This window comes from Tympanuchus pallidicinctus, unplaced genomic scaffold (genome assembly GCF_026119805.1).
Source record: "Tympanuchus pallidicinctus isolate F22 unplaced genomic scaffold, pur_lepc_1.0 scaffold39, whole genome shotgun sequence".
Lineage (NCBI taxonomy): Eukaryota > Metazoa > Chordata > Aves > Galliformes > Phasianidae > Tympanuchus > Tympanuchus pallidicinctus.
The window spans coordinates 815,957-833,304 of NW_026294757.1; the positions used below are offsets into that span (position 1 = coordinate 815,957).

Genomic DNA, 17,348 nt, shown 5'->3' on the forward strand with positions numbered 1-17,348 from the left:
GCCCCCAGCACCGACACCGCTGCACCTTTATTACTTTTATTTAAATGCAGTTCCAAGCTCACGGCTTTTCCCCTCTCCCTTTTCATCCCCTCCTCCCGCCGTTCCCCCCCCCGGGGCTGAGCCGCCCGCTCTCGGAGGGCTTTTCTGCCTTTATTTAAACCAAACGGTGCCCCCCCCTCGCGCGGGGCCTCGCTCCCTCCTGGGGAAGGTTCCAGCGCCGTAGAAAACAAACGAACGAACGAACGAAGAACGGTTAAAGGTGAGGGTTTAGTTTACCCCGCCGCAGCCCCCGCCTCCTCCGGTACAAAACTGATCAGTAACGATGGTTAACGGGAGCCCGCCGCGCTGCGCAGAGCCCGGAGCCAGCAGCCCGCGTAAGGCAAAACGGCGCGCAGCCCCGACCCCCCCCCCCCGTTAACAGCCCCCCGACCCCCGGCCGCAGAGCCCTGCAAACGGCCCACGTCCATCAGCTGGCGCTTCCTTTTGGTCCCGCGGCGTAAAGCACGGGGCTGCTCGCCCTCCCTGGAGCCACCGTGGAGGCGCGGCCCCGCTCCCAGCAGCTCTACGAAATCGCACCTCGCAGCACCGGGGCGGAGGGCTCCGCCGGCCCCGTCCCACGGCCACCACAGCCCCGCTCCGCTCTGAGCCCACGAGGACCCCCGGCACGGCCCTCGCCCGTGTCCGTCCCCGGCGGTGCACTGCCCGCCCCCGGCCCCGCCCGCTGCCTGGAGCGCGGGGTCCGACGTGGGGCCGCGGGGCAAAGAGCCGCGTGGGTTTGTGGTGAGCGTGGGCCGGGGGCGTCCGCTCGTCCTGGGAGAACCGAAGGTGCCGGGAGTTTCTCATGCAGGTTCCTGGGGGCAGGGAGGTGGCGAGGGTCCGTCTGAAGAAGGGGGAGCAGCTCTGCGGCTGTGCTCAGGACCGACCGCCGGCACAGCTCGCTTTCACCTGGGGATGGGGGGCAGAGGAGGGGCCCCACGCGTGGCTGCAAGGAGAAAGCACGGTGAAACCAGGCCTCCCCCCGCACCCCCCCCCCCTTCGCGCCACTCCAGAGCTGTGATGTGAGCAGCAGCCGCTGCGGCACGCACAGAAGGCTCGGGGCCTTTCAAATCCACATTAAACATTCATGGCTCTAAAAATAACCGAGCATCCCGCTCTCCCCAGAGTCCCCCCCCGGGATCCGCAGGGCTGGCACACTGCAGCAGCACGGCAAGGGCGCTCCATGCAGGATGTGCCGCATCCAAGAGGGGTAACGGGGACACAGGCAGCGCCGGGGGGGCTCCCAAACCCATCTGCCCCACAGCAGCGCTTCACAGAGCGCATCCTGCAGGGCTGCTCCAGCACCAAACGCCCTCAGCACAGGAGCACGGCCTGCCGCCAGCACACGCGGTGTCCCCAGGAGCACACGTGGAGCCCAGGGAAGCCGCAGCACCCAGCAGCCCAAAGCAGCCGGGCACAATGCCTGGCTGGGAGCGTGACAAGGACCCGGGTGGCTCTGCTGCCACCTCCCGCCTCTGGAGCGCGGCAGGGCACAGCGGGGACCACGGGATGCTCCGCCCTTACCTCTGTTGGTTTTGCTGGGGTAGATTCTCTGGAAGTATTTATATTCTTCTGGGGCTGGAAAGTCTTCGACGGGGTGAAACGAATATTTGGATTCAAAGTCATCTACAGAAAAAAGGGGAGAAAAACAAGAACTGGGCAGGTCAGGAGCGGGCTGCGGATGGGAGCCAAGGCCGAAGGACTCGGCCCCAGGGCTGCCCCCATCCCTCCCCAGCACACGGCCCCACTCACCCAGGAACGCTCTGACAGTGGCGATGGAGTCCCGGTGCCCGTTCCTCACCGGCGGTGGGGGTGGGGGCGGCCCGGCAGGCGTCCGGGTGGGCGGTGGGGGTGGCTTCCCGCGGCTGGGGGGCTCAGTAGAACCATGCAGTCTGTAGGGGGGTGGGGGTGGGGGGGCATCACGCCCCCCGTTTCGCAGCATGGGCGGCGGGGGCGGCGGGGCTGCAAGGAGAGCGAGGTCAGCATCTGCACAGTGGGACAAGGGGACCCACGGCGACACCCCCGGCCCGGCAGCGGGGTCAGGGACATCCTGCCAGCCAGCCCCAGGGGTGGAGGAGAACAGGGCCAGGTGGGCAGAGCCCCCAGCCCTGCCCCTCAGCCCAGAGGCCAAGCAGACCCAGGGGCTACCAAAAGAGCGGCCCTGCTGACTGCCCCCTCATTCCCACCCAAGCACGGCGGCAGGTCGTGCTCCTCGTTAGGCTAATTACACACAGACTAAGGCAGCGGACCGCCAGCCGTAACTCAGCAGAGGATTCTGGCAGAGCCTGAAGTACGGCGGCTTGGCAGGGACCCAGGCTGGAGCTGCGGGCTGGACAGGGAGCCCAGCAGCAGGCGGGGGCACCGGGACAACGCTGTCCCCTCTCCCAGCAGGAGACAAGGAGGGGATTCCACAGTCACCTCTTGGGAGGGGCCACAGCGCCCCTGGTGCGAACACACGAGTCACCAGGGCTGCATCAGGGTGTCTGAACCTCGCAGTGCCAAATCCAGCACACAGAGCGGGGCTGGAGCATTCCTGAGGCTCTGCTGCAGCTTTTTGTCACTGCCCCAGCGACATTTAGGAAGCTCAGGGGAGAAGCCACTGTGTGCAGTTCCAGCACGCTCTTCTCCCACCCCAGGAGGACACGGTGGCCACTTGTGCTTGAGCTGCACAGCCAACGACAGACAGAAAGAGCCAGACACAACCAAGGCTGTCAACAGAACGAGACGAGCCAGAAGCCACCCCTGGGTCAATGTCAACGCCGACAGCCCCGTGCAGGAAGAACCACCTCACTGCTTCCCAGCTCCAACGGCTCCCTCAGCATCTCTCACCAGCCACAAACAGCCCAGCCACTGCCCAGAAGAGCACAGTTCTCACCTGCACCACGGCTGGGGGGGTCCCGGGCTGGCGGCGGGGGGCGGCTGCTCTGGAGGGACGGGGAGGCCGAGGCGGGCGGCGGCGGCGCGAGACCCCGCAAGGGACCCGGCGTCTTCCTGTGCAGGGAGTTGTGCCTCTGCGGCAGCTCCGGGGCAGCCTCGGTGACGGGGCTGGAAGGGCCGTTGGGGACGCCGGGGGGCTGCCGGTAAGGGGGCGGAGGGGGGGCGAGAGACTGGCTCTGAGCCCCCGAGCCCGTCCGGAGACTGACTGGGGAGGGCGGGGGCTTGACGGGAGGGGGGGCGGGGGGTCCGTCCCTGCCAGCAGGCGCTCGCTGTCCCGGGGTGGGCGGCAGGGGCTTCTCCCGGTTGTAGGAGGAGACCTTGGGGCCGTGTGCAGGCGGGGGGGCGGGCGGCGCGGCGGCACGGCGGCCCGGGGGGGGAGGCGGCGGCGCCGACGAGCTGTGCTTCATGCCGGTGCCACCGGCGGCGCCGGGCCGGGAGAGGTCCGGAAGGGACGGCCGCTGCGTGCGCGGCAGCTCCGGCGGAGAGGCTCGGCTGTTGTCAGAATCATCCTGAGGTCGGCTGTTGCTGGCCGGCACCGGGGGCCTGGGGGCAGCGGCTCTGGAGCCGGGGACTTGCAGGGTTTGCTTCCCGGATCCGTCTGCGGGGAGGGAAAGCGGAGTGAGCCACCAGGCACGGCAAGGGACGGCGCAGCCTCTGCTCGGGGCAGTCTGCCCGCCCTGCGGCGAGGGCCAGACCGCGGGGAGCGCTGTCTGGCACCGGCAGGGAGCTGGCACCGCACACAGCCACACGCAGCTCCTCTCTCACCGCCTGCCGCCTTGCTGGAAGGCAGGCTGCCACAGAAAATAGCAGTGAGAAGCGTTCGGCAGCGCACGCAGCGCTGTGAGGAGGGCGGTGCGCTGGGGACGCCGCGGCGCGGAGGATGGCGCTCGTCTGCGGCCACACGTGGGCGGCAGTTTGGGGTCCCTGCTGCTAACGGCTGAATGTCCCACGCAAACGCGGCGGATCCTCAACCCTTTCCTGCTGGGGGACCTTCCACCCAGGGAGCCCTTCACTAACCGCGTCTGGAGGGCCTTTACCTGAGCCGTCCTTTGCTCCCACAGGTCTGAGCTTGGGCACACCGCCTTGGAAGAGGCCGCCTTTGGGCTGGATCGCAGCTGAGCTGGAGCCGTAGCTGCTGCCACCGCTGCCCTTGGGCTCTGGAAGGACGGAGGCACAGAGGTTGTACTTGGTGCAATCGGCTCCTCCAACCAGGAGCCAATGGTGGGAACACAGCTGAGGCTCAGAGCCCACCCTGAAGTGCAGAGCAGCACCCAGCGTGGGGTACAACAGGGGGGTACTCACTCTCTAGGATGGGGGCGCTCCGGTCATTGATTTGTGTCACCTTCTTTAGCTTGGTCCCTTTACAGATGTCCTGCAGGAGGGCTCCACGGCCGCGCTGCTCCTCTCGGCTCAATTTTGGTGGTTCTGTGTTCGCCTGTAGATGAGAAGCCTCTCAGCAGCAGCTCACCTGCATGCACAGCAAGCCCAGCCCGGTGCACAGCCAGGCTGGTTTGGGTAACACAGATGGATGGCAGCACGCTGAGGGAAGCCCTTACCTGACTGAAGGTGGGGGGCGGCGGGGGGCCGGGGGGCGGCGGCGGCGGGGGTGGGATCGGCATGGCGACCCGGCTGCGGCTGCTCAGTGCTGGGGATGAGCCTGGTCATTCATGCCTGTGCGAAGGGAAGAAGCAGTCAGGGCTGTGGGGAAGGAAGAGAAGCGCCTTGCACCTGGGGCTGCAGCCACACAGAGGACCCGGGGCTCCTGCTCCGTCGCGTTCCCACCCACTGCTGCTGTGCCGTGCTCAGCTGGCAGCCAGCACACAGCATTCTGCGTCCAACCCCACCGTAACAACCCCACAGATGCCCTCCAAGGTGTCTGCGTGAGCCAGCGGCCACACGAGCATTTCCAGCACAGATCTGATCGCACTGGAACCCACCTGATTCCCAAACACAGGCAGCCCCTCCGCAGCTCAGCTCGAGCAGCTCCCAGCAGCGCAGCTCACAAGTCCGGGTTGGACTCAGAGCAGGGACAGGAAGGAGCCTGAATCACCAGGAGGTGCAGGCTGGGCTCATGCCTCTGACAGCAGCACCGTGGGTTGTGCCACCCTGGCAGCTCAGGGAATAGGAATGCAGGGATGGGAGGCCCGTGTGCACCCCAGGACGTTCAGGTGTCCCTCTCCAGAACAGCAGCTCCAGCCTCAGGGAAGCCCATGACACCAAGCAGGAGCACAGAAGGTTTGCACCCGCACCTTTTGCCTGCTGATCCCACATCCCCAGGCCAAGAGAGCAGAGCAGCCACCAACATTTTTACACGAGTGAATTTCTTTTACAGACTCCTCCTCATCTACAATAAACTACAATTTACTACTGCTGCAGTACACAGAACCTGAAATACAATCAGGTCCGTCTTCAGGCCACATCTCCGTATCAGTGCAGAGCGCAGGGAAACACATCCCTGCAGCCCCACAGCTATGCCAGCAGCTCCCTCTGCCCTCCGGCCAACAGCCAGAGCTCTGCAGCGTGAGAAAACAAATACATAAATCACCTGCAATTAAAAACAGCTCTTCTGCTGGGCAAGAAGCTCCTCAACAGCGAGCGGCCTTGCAAGAAAACATCGGGAGACAGAGGGAAGCACTTCCCTGCTGGCACTCGTGCAGCACCGTCGGCCGGCCCACGGCTCCAGCCCCCATCTCTCACAACACAGGGCCTCGCGCTGCCCGCTGCACGCCTTGCTGTGACCCAGCAGGTGAGACCTGGCACACGCCACCCACCAGGGAGCCGCTGGGACGCGGAGCCCATCTGCCCACATGGGTGGGGAAAAGTCCCACAGCAGCGTCACCTCCTGTGGTCACAGCTGAGGAGAGGGGTGCTTCTACAAAGAAAACCGTGAGTCATTATCTGCCTTATCTCACGCGGCCCTCGACTGCTGCCACGCTGAACGCCGCATCCAGATGAAGGCTCTGACCTAGAAGTGCGAGAAAGGAGTTTAAGCTAAAGCAGCTTGAGGATAAAGTGGAGCCGAATTCCCCAGAAACAGGTCATTTCATTGCAGCACACGGCCCTGCTCACGTTGTGGATCAGCAGCAGAGGTCACAGTGAAAAACAAAAATCCAGAGGCATTGAATGCAGCACACAGCAGCGCCCACCACTTCAAACCGTGAGAAACACCGAGACGTCGGGGTGGGAGCGCGGGGCGATCGCTGCCTGTCTCCAGCAAAGCCTCGATCTTTAATGTTCCTGAACACAGACAAGGCTGATAAAGACAGGGAGACACAAGCTAAAGCCTCCAAGGGTGAAAAAGCCCCCCGGGGTTCTCCCAGCACCGCTCAGCAGCCCTTCATGTCTCACGTAGGCCTTACGGAAACCGGGCGCTTTGAAACAATGCCGCTCAGACAGCGGCTGCTCTGCATTTCTCCCCTTTGTTCCTCGGCACCGCGGCTCCTTTCCCCGAGCTCTGCTCAGCTCCATATGCCGCAGCAGCAGCTAGCTGCGCTCGCAGGGAAAGCGATTTGGAAGACGTGAATCAGGGCAGCGTGAAAGGCAGCCGTGAGATCAAAGCACAGCCAGCTCCTCTCTGAGCCAGGAGGGGTGGATCGGAGCTTCGGCTCTCCTTCAAAATGCAAACGAGAACGACGGAGCTGTGAGAACACCGGGAGGAAGGCGAGGTGTGAGAAGTCCTCGCTCCAGAGGAGCTCCTGCAGCCGCGCTGGCCCTGCAGAGCACTGCTCAGCACCGGCCGGGGGGCGGCTCTGCTGCCACAGCCCCCAGCAGAAGCCCCTGCTGCCTTTGGGGCTCCAAGTGCCACCGAAGCCCGGCGTTCCCCCGCGCAGCCCGGCCCCGTGGGGACGCAGGACCTGAGATGCGTCCTGCAGCCCTGGATTCTGCTGCTGCTCACGGCGGGCCGAGGGCTTTTTTTAGCAGTGACCTTCAGACGCCGTTTCCGCGCTTTTCAGGGGATTTGGGCGCTGCGGCTGATTTCTGTTTCACAGCCGCGCTGCTTCCGCGGCCAGCCTGCATTTGCAAAGCCGAGACGTAGCTCCATCCTCAGGGAGGCAGCGGCTTTGAACTGCAGATCAAGAGGAATTTCCAACCCTCTGATGTCGGCTGCAGAATGCAGCTGCACCGGTTTGGGAGGCCTCCCCAGGCCGCCCCGGTCGCTCCCTGCCCGCCACCCCCGCCTCCCAGCGCTCCTTTTCCTGTCCCTTCTTCCCATCCAAACCTCCCCAACCCCAGCGCAGCCCTCCCAGGCTCAGGCCCTGACATTTCTGCCCGTTCCGAGCGAGGGCTGGGGCGGCCCTGAAGATGTGACATAAATAATTTATCCCGAAAGACAGCCATCACAGGATTTAAGGTCACTCAGGCTTTTAAAATCGTATCAGCATGCTTTCAGAGCAAGAGCTGCCACCTCAATTTGGAGCGGTTCGGAGAGCCGGCGCATCTCTGCGTGCAGACAGGCAGCCACGCTCCGACCCCGCGGGACTCAGAGGCTCGCTGTGAATTATTCACAACCCACGGTCACTGACAATGAGCTCTGAAAACCCTGAACACAAAGTTCCTAACGCCGCAGGGACCGACTGCAGCACCTCGTGCAGCCCCAGCTTCCGCCGTTGCAGCCCCAGCTCGGCCGGGTCCCCGAGCTGCACGATCGGCTCACAGCTCTCCGCAGAGCTCAGTTCATTTGGCAGAGGAAACGTTTAATCAGCGGCGAGGACTCACGTCCTGCCATTAGGCTGCGGCAAAGGATGGAGCAGGAAAGGCCCTTCCCACGGGGCCAGAACTTCCCTGCTGCTCCCGCTGTGGGTGCCGGAGAGGAAGGCGGGGAGGGAAAGGTGGCGCACGTGGCACCGGGCAGCACTGCTCAGACCCTCGTGCTCTGACCATCATCCTCGATTGCTCCGGCGGGAGGAAGCTGAGGGAGACGTGAGGACTTCCCGACGGCTTCGAGGGCGACCCGTGGCCGAGAATAATGTGTGCAGCCCCGGAGAACAATGCGCCGCAGGGCGGGCAGAAGCGCTTTGTAGCGGCTGCCAAACACGCACCTTCCCACACCGAGAGCGGAGCAACAGGGGCTCCTCGAGGACAACGTGAGGCTCCACGCAGGATGGGAGCAGAGGGGCCCCGCCGTCCCCACGCAGTAACTCGTGTGCCGCACACGTCGGCCGCCACGCGCCGCAGCAAAGCATCACTGCCTGCCTTCAGGCTCAGCCAGGCTGCAGGTGAAGCAGCACCGGCAAAGGAACGCCGCCAGGACCCGCAGCCTTTCCCACCGCCACTGCATGCAGTTCTGTACAGAACAGCACCTCCAGCTCAACGCCCCCAGTAACACCAACAGCAGCCGTGGCACCCGCTGGGGAAACGAGACTGGGCTCAGGGCGTGGATGGGGCAGGTCCCACTGGAAGCATCCAGGTTATCTGGCACATCCTGAGCTCCAGCCCTGCTGCGACACGGCCCTCAAGGCCCAGCACAGCGGCAGCGTGGACTCCCAACCAACCACCCCAAGCCATGCTGATCTCACAGTGAGGAAGTCACTGCTGATTGCTTCCGCAGAGCAAAACCGCCTGAAGAATCACACCTTTCCCATTAGCAGGGAGACCAGTTGGGGAAAAATGCACAAGCTGCCATAGAAAACCCAGCACTAAAATGTTATTCTGCGGCACACGCGCGTTTGATGCTTGAGCAGGACCCTAAAGCTGCAGACACCTTACAAACGGGCCTCATTGATGGCACACGTCAGCAGGGTGCTCCCACTGCACAACAGCCACACATGCATCAACGCAGCCCAGCGAAGCTCCCTCGCATGAGGTGAAAATCTCCGGGCCTGGGCACACACTGGGGCGCTGAGCAGCTGTTCTGTGGTGCAGGGCACCGAGCTGCAGGGGGAAAGCGAGCCAAGGGCTGTCAGAGTGAGCACCCTGCAGTGCCAGGTCAGCAGGTGCCAAGAACAGCTCTGAGTGCACGGCCAGCACAGAGGGGAAGGAGGCCTCGCTCTGAGCTGTGACCTACTAATGCGGGGTGACAGACAGAGACTGAGACACGGCCGCACGGTCCCTGCGTGCCAGCACTGCTGGTGAGCACGCAGCTGCCCCACGGCTCGGGATCTTGTGGCTCCTGAGCAGCCCCACGGCTGCCAGCTCACCTCACAGTGGGAAAGCAAAGTGGAGCACGAGCCTCCGCGCACCCAGCAGCGTCACTCCTTGCCCCACAAGTATCTCTGCCCAGGTGCCACATCCCTGGCTGGTCCGGCCGGTGTTGCAGGTATCTCCAGGTCTCCTGACAACATGCTTGGGAGAAAGGAAGCAAGAAAGGGGAGCAGGAAGGGGCCGTGGGAAGCAGAACAGAGCAGAGCACGGTGCCGCACAGGGCACAGGAGTCTCCGCTGTCGGCACTGCAATGCCCACGGGCTGCTGTTCCAGCTCAGGAAAAGACCAATGCACATTCAAGCCAAGCCGGTAACACTGGAGCAGTGAGCCTGGGGAGCTGTGCTCATTCCAGCACTGCCCTGGCAGACGGTAGAAACCCAACACGCTCGGCCCCCCGCTCTGAGGGCACTTCCCCCCCCCGGCTCCCTCCTCCCACCTTTGCTTCCCAGCAGAAAGCTACTTCTTTGGCAGAGCAAATCTGCCTTCCTTCCAAGCAGCCAGATGTAAGTAAGTAGGTCAGACAAGGACCAGAGCGCCTCCACGACAGCACTTTAGAGCAAAGCAAAGCGGGCAGCGAGCCCTGACCTGGAACGCGCCCTGGCACCCGCGGAGCAGGGCAGCCTGCGTCACTTGGAGGTAACGCGCCCAGACCCGGCTCCGCAAGGGCAGAAAGCCCCACAGCCTGGCTGCGCTCCTGCATGGCAGCCTTCATTTCAGGGCCTGAAATCCTGCAGCTACAGCGGCCACAAGCTCTGCAGCCTCATGCACCGCAGCGCCGGCTGGCTGGGAGCCGCAGGGAGCCGCACACCTACTTACAGCTGGAGGAATAAATTCAAACAGATCTCACACACTGCAGAAGCAGCAGTGCAGGGGGCGAAGGTGGCAAAACGGTGTCAGTCACCCATACTAACATCCCAGCACACGCTCATGGCAGCACTGGGCTTGGCAAGCCGACAGCGCCAAGGGACGGAGCCAAGCCCGCCCTCACCCCGCTCAGCACAAAGAGGGGTCTGTGCCGGCAGCCATGGGAAAGCAGGCTGTGTGCTCACATTCCTATGGGGCCAGGGGGCTCTGGTGCCAGGAGGCAGCCCCCTCCCACAGCCTCTGTGCTCGGGCAAAGTGCAAGGAGGCAGCTGCACCCAGAGGCTCCCAGGTGGAGCAGCAGTGCTATAGCATCTCAGGGACGGAAGGTGCTCAGCAAACACGAACCAGCCCAGCAGCCGAGCTGTGGAAGCAGCACGTGATGCTGCAGTGTGCCCTGCAGAGCACAGCCCAGCCAGGCAGACAGACCGGCCGGATCGGATCCTTCACGGCCAACAGCAGCAGGGCAGCAACACCCACAACAGAGCACAGGGCAGGCCGGGGCAGCACAGCCCAGCAAAGCCAACTCTGCCAAAGGTAAAGCGGGGCCGCTTTGGGACAGCGGCACCTCTCCAAGCACGCCTGCAAGGGGCACCGGCTCCGCTGCAGCTCATGGAAATGACTGGCACGCAAAACCTCTGCCCGCAGCCGGTCCGGGGATGCCACCACATCGGCTCTGCGCCGGTCCCGGCGTACCTGGGAACCGCGGCGGGGCGGCAAGGAGCCGGTCAGCTTCAGCTGCGGGGCGGGAGGCGGCTCGCACATCCCCCGTGAGCAACCGGCGTGATCCACACGTTTGGGGTAACCGGGCGGGGCGCAAGAGGACACGGCATTCATCAGAGCGGGTCAACGGCGACGAGAGATCCGGGAGGGAGAGCGCAGGGACGCGCCGGGCAGCAGCGGAGCTCCGCGCACAGCGGCCTTCCCGGCACCCAGCAATGCGCGGCGATGAGCCGCCCGGTGCCGGCCGTCAGCCCACGGGGTCAAACCGGGACAGCGCCGGGCCCTGTCTGTCTGTCTGTCTGTCCGTCCGTCCGTCCGTCCGGGGGTCGGCGGGACAGAAGCGGCACAGACAGCACGTTGGCAGGGCGGCTCCGGCCGCCTTCACCCGCGGCACAGCTGAGCTCTGCTCCCGGCCGGCAGCCCGACGCACACGGAGGCCCCGCACCGGGACGCTGCGAGGACGGCACAGCCTTCGCGTAGGCCGCTCCCCAGGCAGCCCCCGCCAGGCCCCAAGGCTGCACCCCGACCCGGCGCTCCTTTCCCAACAAGGCCCGGCACCGCAGACGCCCGGCACGGCCCCCCCCGGTCCCCGCAGCCCCGGCCCCGCTCCTCACCGCCGCCCGCGGCCTCCGCCCGCCGCACCCGGAAACGCGGCCCAGCGGCGCCCTCCGCCTCCGGCCGCCCCGTAACAAAATGGCGCCCGCCGCTCCCCTACTGCGCCTGCGCGCCCGTGCTGCGGAAGTGGGCGGAGCCGAGCGCCACGTTGGAGGGGACGGGCGGACATGTTGGGAAGGGCGCCGTGCCTCGGGGCCTCCAAAATGCCGAGGTATTTTGGCGGTCGTCGGGGCGTCCTGGGACGGATGAGAGCGAGAAGCAGCCGAAGAGAATGCGCTCTGCGCTAAGAGCCGCTGCACAGAAGCGGCCCAAGGCCTGCTCCTGTTATCCGCCATCTTGGGAAGGTCGCCCGGCGCTATTCCGGTGGCCATTTTGAGGCGATCACGTGGTTCGTTACTGCCGCCATGTTGGGGAGGCCACAGCGCCCCACTGCGGCCATCTTAGGAAGCTCGCTGTTCGCTATTGCGTCATCCGTGACGTCACCACCAGCAACGTGACGTCACGCACGCACATCACGACGTCACCCCGCGCGCCGGACGCGTGGTCGGGATTGCTGTTTATTGGCGCTCAAGCTCTTTTTTTCTTTTTTTTTTTTAATCCTTTTTTCCTCCTTTTTCTTAAAAAATAAATTTACAATTAAAGACGCATTTGGTACAAAATATACACATTCTGGGGCCCAGGGCCCAGGCGGAAGCGGGGATGGGGCCATGGGGACACATACAAAAATAGAGGGGGCCCGCGGGGGGTGGGGAGGCCCCAGGGTCCCCCGGGCAAAGTGCAGAGTGCGGGCGGGCGCCGCTCACTGCCCGCCGGGCTCCAGCTTGTAGGACAGCTCGAAGAGCAGGTTCTGGTTGTCGATCACCTGCAGCTGCCGCACGTAGGCCTTGGTCTGCAGCTGGCTGGGGGACGGCTCCAGCTCCAGGCCTGGGGAGCGAGGGAGGAGAGGATGGCGTGGGGCTGTGTGCCCCCCAACCCCACAGGAGGCTTCATCCCGTGTCCTGGATCCCTGTCCCTGAACCCCGTGGCCCCAGCTCCACCTGGATCCCCGTCTTGGATCTCACCCCCGCATCCACATCTCCATCCCCATCCTGGAGGATCCTGTAACCCACTCCCAGCCCATCTTGCCATGCTGGATCCCCATCCTGCATTCCTACCCCAGCCCGGATCTCGCATCCCCATCCCGCAGCCCCATCCCACAGCTTCCCCACCCCAGCAGATGTAGGGCCAGGATCTGTGCCCCCACTCACACAGCGGGCGGCTCCGGTACTTGCGGATGGTCCTCACCTTCTCGGCAATGCAGTGCTGGAACACACAGCAGCCCCGTCAGCTCCCCCAGAACCCTGCAACCCCCCCCCCCATTCACCCTTGGGATGTTTCTGTGGACCCCCCAGGACCCCCGGATCCCCACTGTGCCCCCCCTGGGCACAGCACCCACCAGCTTCTCCACGTTGACCAGCCCATCCAGGAGGGTTTTGCTGCCTTCGTGCAGAAAGGTCAGATCTGAGAGAGACAAGGAAGTGAGGGCTGGCCCCATGGGGAGCAGCAGGGCCCCCTCAGAACGTCCCCCCACCGCACCTTTGAGGATGAGCGGAATGAAGGGGATGAGGGGGGGCTTCATCTTGGCCAGCACCTCCCGGTAGGTCTTGTGGTTCCTGCAGGGGTCCTGGGGAGGGCGATGGGGGGGTCAGGGGCGTGGGCAGCTCCCCCCACACAGGGTGCACCAACCAGCCATCCACAGAGAGCAGACATCCCCAGGAACACCCCGACCCGCTGCTTCCAGAGCATCCACGGAGCTCCCTGATGCTACAAGCATCCCCCCACACACCCCCATTACAAGCAGACCCCCCCATGGAAGCCCCAGACCCCCGCGCCCGCGCTGCCCCTCACCGTCAGGTTCTCAAATTTCCGAAACAAATTCTTGAATTTCCCTGGGAGCTTCTGCAAGACAAAACCCCATGGGGGGCTGTGAGCAGCTTGGGGGGCCGGGGGGCCGGAGTGGGGGGTCCCGCACAGCCCCTCACCTCCCAGGTGAGCCGAAGGCGGCTGATGGCGGCGTTGTTGAGCCCGATGACGATGGCGTAGAAAGAGAGCATGTCCTGGTTCTGCTTACATCTGCAGGCGGTGGGTGAGCCCCAGCAGCCCCCCCCCCCGCGGCCCCCTGCAGCCCCCAGCCCTGCACTCACATGGCAGCGATCTTGATGAGTTTCTTGAGCAGATGCGAGCGTCGACCCAGCGACTCGCAGAGCAGCAGCTCCGTGCCCACCCAGTGCTGCACCTCACTGCACCGCTGCAGCAGCAGCTCCAGGTTGGCCGTCTCGCGCCGCCCGCGCTCCCCATGGAAGACGTAATCCACAAACTCCAGCTGCGGGGGGAGGTTGCGGTGTTGGGGGGTGGGGGGGGCGCCGCAGGGACCCCCATTGGGGCAGCCCTGGGGGAGGCACCCGCGTCCCCCCGACCTCGTGGATGCAGCGGAAAAGCTCCCAGTGGAAGGCGGTGAGGTGGTTGGCGATGTCCTCGGGCTCCACGCGGTGAATCTCGCTGTCCCCTGGCACCACCTGGATCTCCTCTGGGAGCGGCACCTGCAATGGGGGGCGGGGGGGTCCGGGGTGGCTGCAGGATGCGGAGGGGTCTCACTGCGGCCCCACCGACCCCCCCGGCGCTCACCAGCGACTCAAAGGTATCGCGGGTGCAGGCGAAGAGGTGGCTGTTGATGCCCAGCGTGGTGAAGACGCACTCCTCGCTGGGCTGCAGCACGGCTTTCTCTGCAGGCAGAGCGCATTGGGGGTGGGGGGGAGGGGGGTCAGCGCTCACCCCACACCCCGTGCCCCCCCCCCCCCATGGCCCCATAACCACCTCCAGACGAGGCCACGGTGACGAGGATGAGCGCATCATCGCGGGCGCTCTGCTCCTCTGAGTACTGCAGCTTCTCGGTGACGGAGGTGAGGATGTCCTGCACTGAGGCCGAGAGGCGGCTGCGGATGGTGACGTACGAGTGGTCCGGCATGTAGACACGGCAGAAGACTGCGGACGGACAGACGGATACGTGGGGTAGCAGAGCGGGCCAGGACCCCCGGCGGGGCGGCGGGGTCACTGCGGTCGGGACCCCGGGGGTTCGGGGCACGGCGCTCACTCTCGTCGGAGCCACGGAAAGCCACGCGCGTCTGCAGGCAGGCATCGATGCGGCGGAAGTGGCGGAACAGCGGCTTCACCTGTTTGCTCGGGGGCGGGGTCTCGTCGGGGACCCTGCGGCACCGCGTGGTGTCAGCAAAGGGCACCGGGGGAAACGGAGCGGTGGGGGCCGCACACAGATCCCCTCCCCGCTCTGGTGGGGTATCACAGGGGCGGTCTGATGGGCCTCAGGTGCAGGGCATTCTCGAGGGTCGCAACCCCATGTGTCCCAGAGAAACCCCGTGGGGACCCCGCACGCCCCATAGAAACACCTTCCTCTATGCAGGGACCTCACTCCTGGGGTACCCCTCCACCCCATAGCACTCCATGCACAAAAGAGGGACCCGCTCACAACCCCTGTGCTTCATCAGGACCCCAAGCACCCCACGGGGACTCCATGAGCCCTACCAGGACTTCATGCACCTCACAGGAGCCACCTGAACCCCTTCAGAACACCCTGTGCACACACACCCCCCCCCCGATACCCTCTGCACCCCATCAGGACTCCATGTACTGCACTCCCATCACCACATCGGAGACCCCTGGCACTCCATGGGGATCCCACTCACTTCAGCTCCACCGTCTCCACCAATTGGTGCAGTTTCAAGATCTCATCCTCCAGCTCATGGTACAGAGATGCGTCCTTCATGATGAGCAGGTACAGCTCCTGGGGGGCGAGAGGGGTTAGGGGGAGGGGGGGGAGGGAAGCCGCGGGGGGGGGGGAGGGCTGCACCCACCTTGATGACCTTCCCCGCGCTCTCCTCCTCCTGCAGCAGCCCCTTGTAGGTCTCGAGGAAGTGCAGCAGCACCGCCAGCACCGCTCGCTTGCGCCGCAGCCCGGACCCGTCCTCCCAGCGCTGGGGCGGCCCATCGCCCGCCAGCACGAAGGTGGCAGCGTTAAGGAGCAGCGGGGACACGGGGACCTCCTCACACCAGGGAAGGGCACCGCGATGCCCTCCTCACGGCCGCCCCAACGGGCGCCCTCGTGTCACCCCCGGCACAGCCGCTGCTCACGCTGATGTCACCGTCACACCCACCCGTGTCCCCCTCCCGGTACCCCCACCCCTGTCTTCTTCCCTCTCCCCCCCCGTTCCCACCTTCAGGTCCTCGCACTCCCCCCGTGCATCTGTACGCGCCCCCTCCCGCAGCCCCCCGACGCCCCCCCCCCCAGCGCCCCGAGGATATTGCTGGTGCAGCTGCTGCAGGAAGAGCTCGGTGGGCAGGAACAGCGAATGCGTGAGCACGATGTCATCCAGCAGCGAATCTGGGGGGGGGTCGGGCGGGGGTTGGGCACGACACCTCCACCCCAAACCCCGCACCGGGCCCATCCCCGCGCCCCACGCGGAGCCCCGCGCTGACTCAGAGCCCCTCCCGCTCCGCAGCGCCGTGGGGACACCGCGGGGGCCGCACCGGGACGGTGACATCGGGGGACACCGCAGCGGGGCCGTCCGGGCGGGCACTGAGGCACGGGGACGCGGTGCCGGGAGCGGTGCCACGGCCGCGACCTTTGGACGCGCAGTGCAGCTCCGCGTCCGACCCCGTCCCACGGACACAACCGCGGGGCAGCCCCTCCCCGCAACCCCCCCCGCACGGAGCTCCGAAAGCGGCACAACGCCCCCCGGGCACCGCCTGACCCAGACCCCGCACTGAGGCCGAGGTGGTGCGGGATTGTCCGGGCAGGTGCGCATCCCCAGCCCGCCGTGCAGCGCCTCCGGAGCGCTGTGTGGGGGCGGCGCCGGGATCCCCTCGCGGGTCTTCGCGTCCCCATTCCCCCCCCAGCCCCCCCCGAGCGCCGCCCCCTCCGTCCCTGCCTCGGTTTCCCCACGGCTCCGCAGCACCGTCCGGGTGCCCCGCAGGGACCACGCGCGGCTGAAGGGCCGCCATCCCCGCACCCCCTGCGCCGCCCCCCCCGCTCCACACGCGCGTGTCGCTGCACGCAGAGCCAACGCTGCCAGTCCCGGCGCGCGCCCCCCCCCGAGGGCTCCGCGGTTTCGGTGCGCCCCACCCCGGCCCCCCCCGGCCCCATCCCCGGAGCGCGGCCGTGGGGAGGTGAGGGGGGGGGGTTGGACTTGAAGGCAAACCTCGGCGGGGGGCTCCCACAGTGCGGAAGGGACGCGCACCCCCCCCCCCCCTTCCACCGCCTCGGGGTCAACGGGAGCGCCGAGAGAAGCGTTACACATTAACCGGGAATCTGCGCGGTGCCACCGCTCTGCGGGTGCCCCCCCCGCACGCCCTCATCCCCGTTCCTCTGCTCCCACGCTCCCCCCGCACCGCGGCATCGCGCATTGCAGCACCCGGCGGTGCCGCAGCATCCCCCCCCCCCCCCCCCTCCCGGCACTCCCCGTACCCCCATACCTGCTCGGCAGCCCCGGCCGTGCCCCCCCCCCCGCCGGCAGCCGTTCGAGGACGGCGCTCAGGAGGCGCTCGGGGGGCGCGGGCGCGGCGGGGGGGCAGCGGCAGCAGCAGCGCGGGGGGGGCGGCGGCGGCGGCTCCGGGCTGAGCGCGGCGCGGTCCCCCCCCGGGGACAGCTCCGACGGGGACAGCGCCGACGGGGACCGCGGCGGCGGCGGCGGGGGGGGGACCTCGGCGGGACGCAGCTCCAACCGTCGCCCTTCGCCCCCCGCCGGCCCCGGGGGCTCCTCCGGGGGGGCCGCGCTGTGGCGGCGCGGTGCGGGCAGCGGTGCGGGCAGGTGCGCGCCGGGCTTCTTCAGCAACTTCTCCAGCGGCTTCATGGCCGCGGAGCGCCTCGCGGGGCCATGGGCGGTGCGGGGCGGTGCGGGGCGGGGGGGCGGCTCCGCTCGCGCTCGGGCTCCGGAGAGAAGTGGGGGGGGCCCGGCGCCGCCGCCCCGCCCCGCCCGGCACCTGCC

At 66.4% G+C, this 17,348-nt stretch overlaps 2 protein-coding genes across 3 annotated transcripts; both read right to left on the reverse strand.

The window, feature by feature from the left end:
- Window positions 1-248: 248 nt before the first annotated feature.
- On the reverse strand, window positions 249-11,406 carry WIPF2 (WAS/WASL interacting protein family member 2). Of its 2 annotated transcripts, XM_052700137.1 has the most exons (8): window positions 11,313-11,406; window positions 4,530-4,644; window positions 4,276-4,408; window positions 4,011-4,130; window positions 2,912-3,571; window positions 1,789-1,998; window positions 1,561-1,662; window positions 249-982 (listed from the first exon to the last, which is right to left on the reverse strand). In XM_052700137.1, exons 2-8 carry the CDS (start codon window positions 4,590-4,592, stop codon window positions 942-944), a joined length of 1,329 nt encoding a protein of 442 aa, XP_052556097.1. In that variant the 5' UTR covers window positions 4,593-4,644; window positions 11,313-11,406; the 3' UTR covers window positions 249-941. The 2 variants fall into 2 exon arrangements, with proteins under 2 accessions (XP_052556097.1, XP_052556098.1); XM_052700138.1 differs by lacking the exon at window positions 11,313-11,406 and having other exon boundaries at window positions 4,530-6,738.
- A 478-nt stretch (window positions 11,407-11,884) lies between these two features.
- RAPGEFL1 (Rap guanine nucleotide exchange factor like 1) lies at window positions 11,885-17,245 on the reverse strand. The gene is given in 16 exon segments (XM_052700136.1): window positions 11,885-12,237; window positions 12,561-12,615; window positions 12,749-12,813; window positions 12,889-12,976; window positions 13,201-13,251; window positions 13,335-13,425; window positions 13,497-13,675; window positions 13,770-13,892; window positions 13,978-14,075; window positions 14,167-14,334; window positions 14,444-14,556; window positions 15,051-15,148; window positions 15,219-15,369; window positions 15,667-15,745; window positions 16,837-16,867; window positions 16,869-17,245. Coding segments are annotated over 16 exon segments (1,860 nt in total). The 5' UTR covers window positions 17,214-17,245; the 3' UTR covers window positions 11,885-12,112.
- Between the last annotated feature and the right edge of the window lie 103 nt (window positions 17,246-17,348).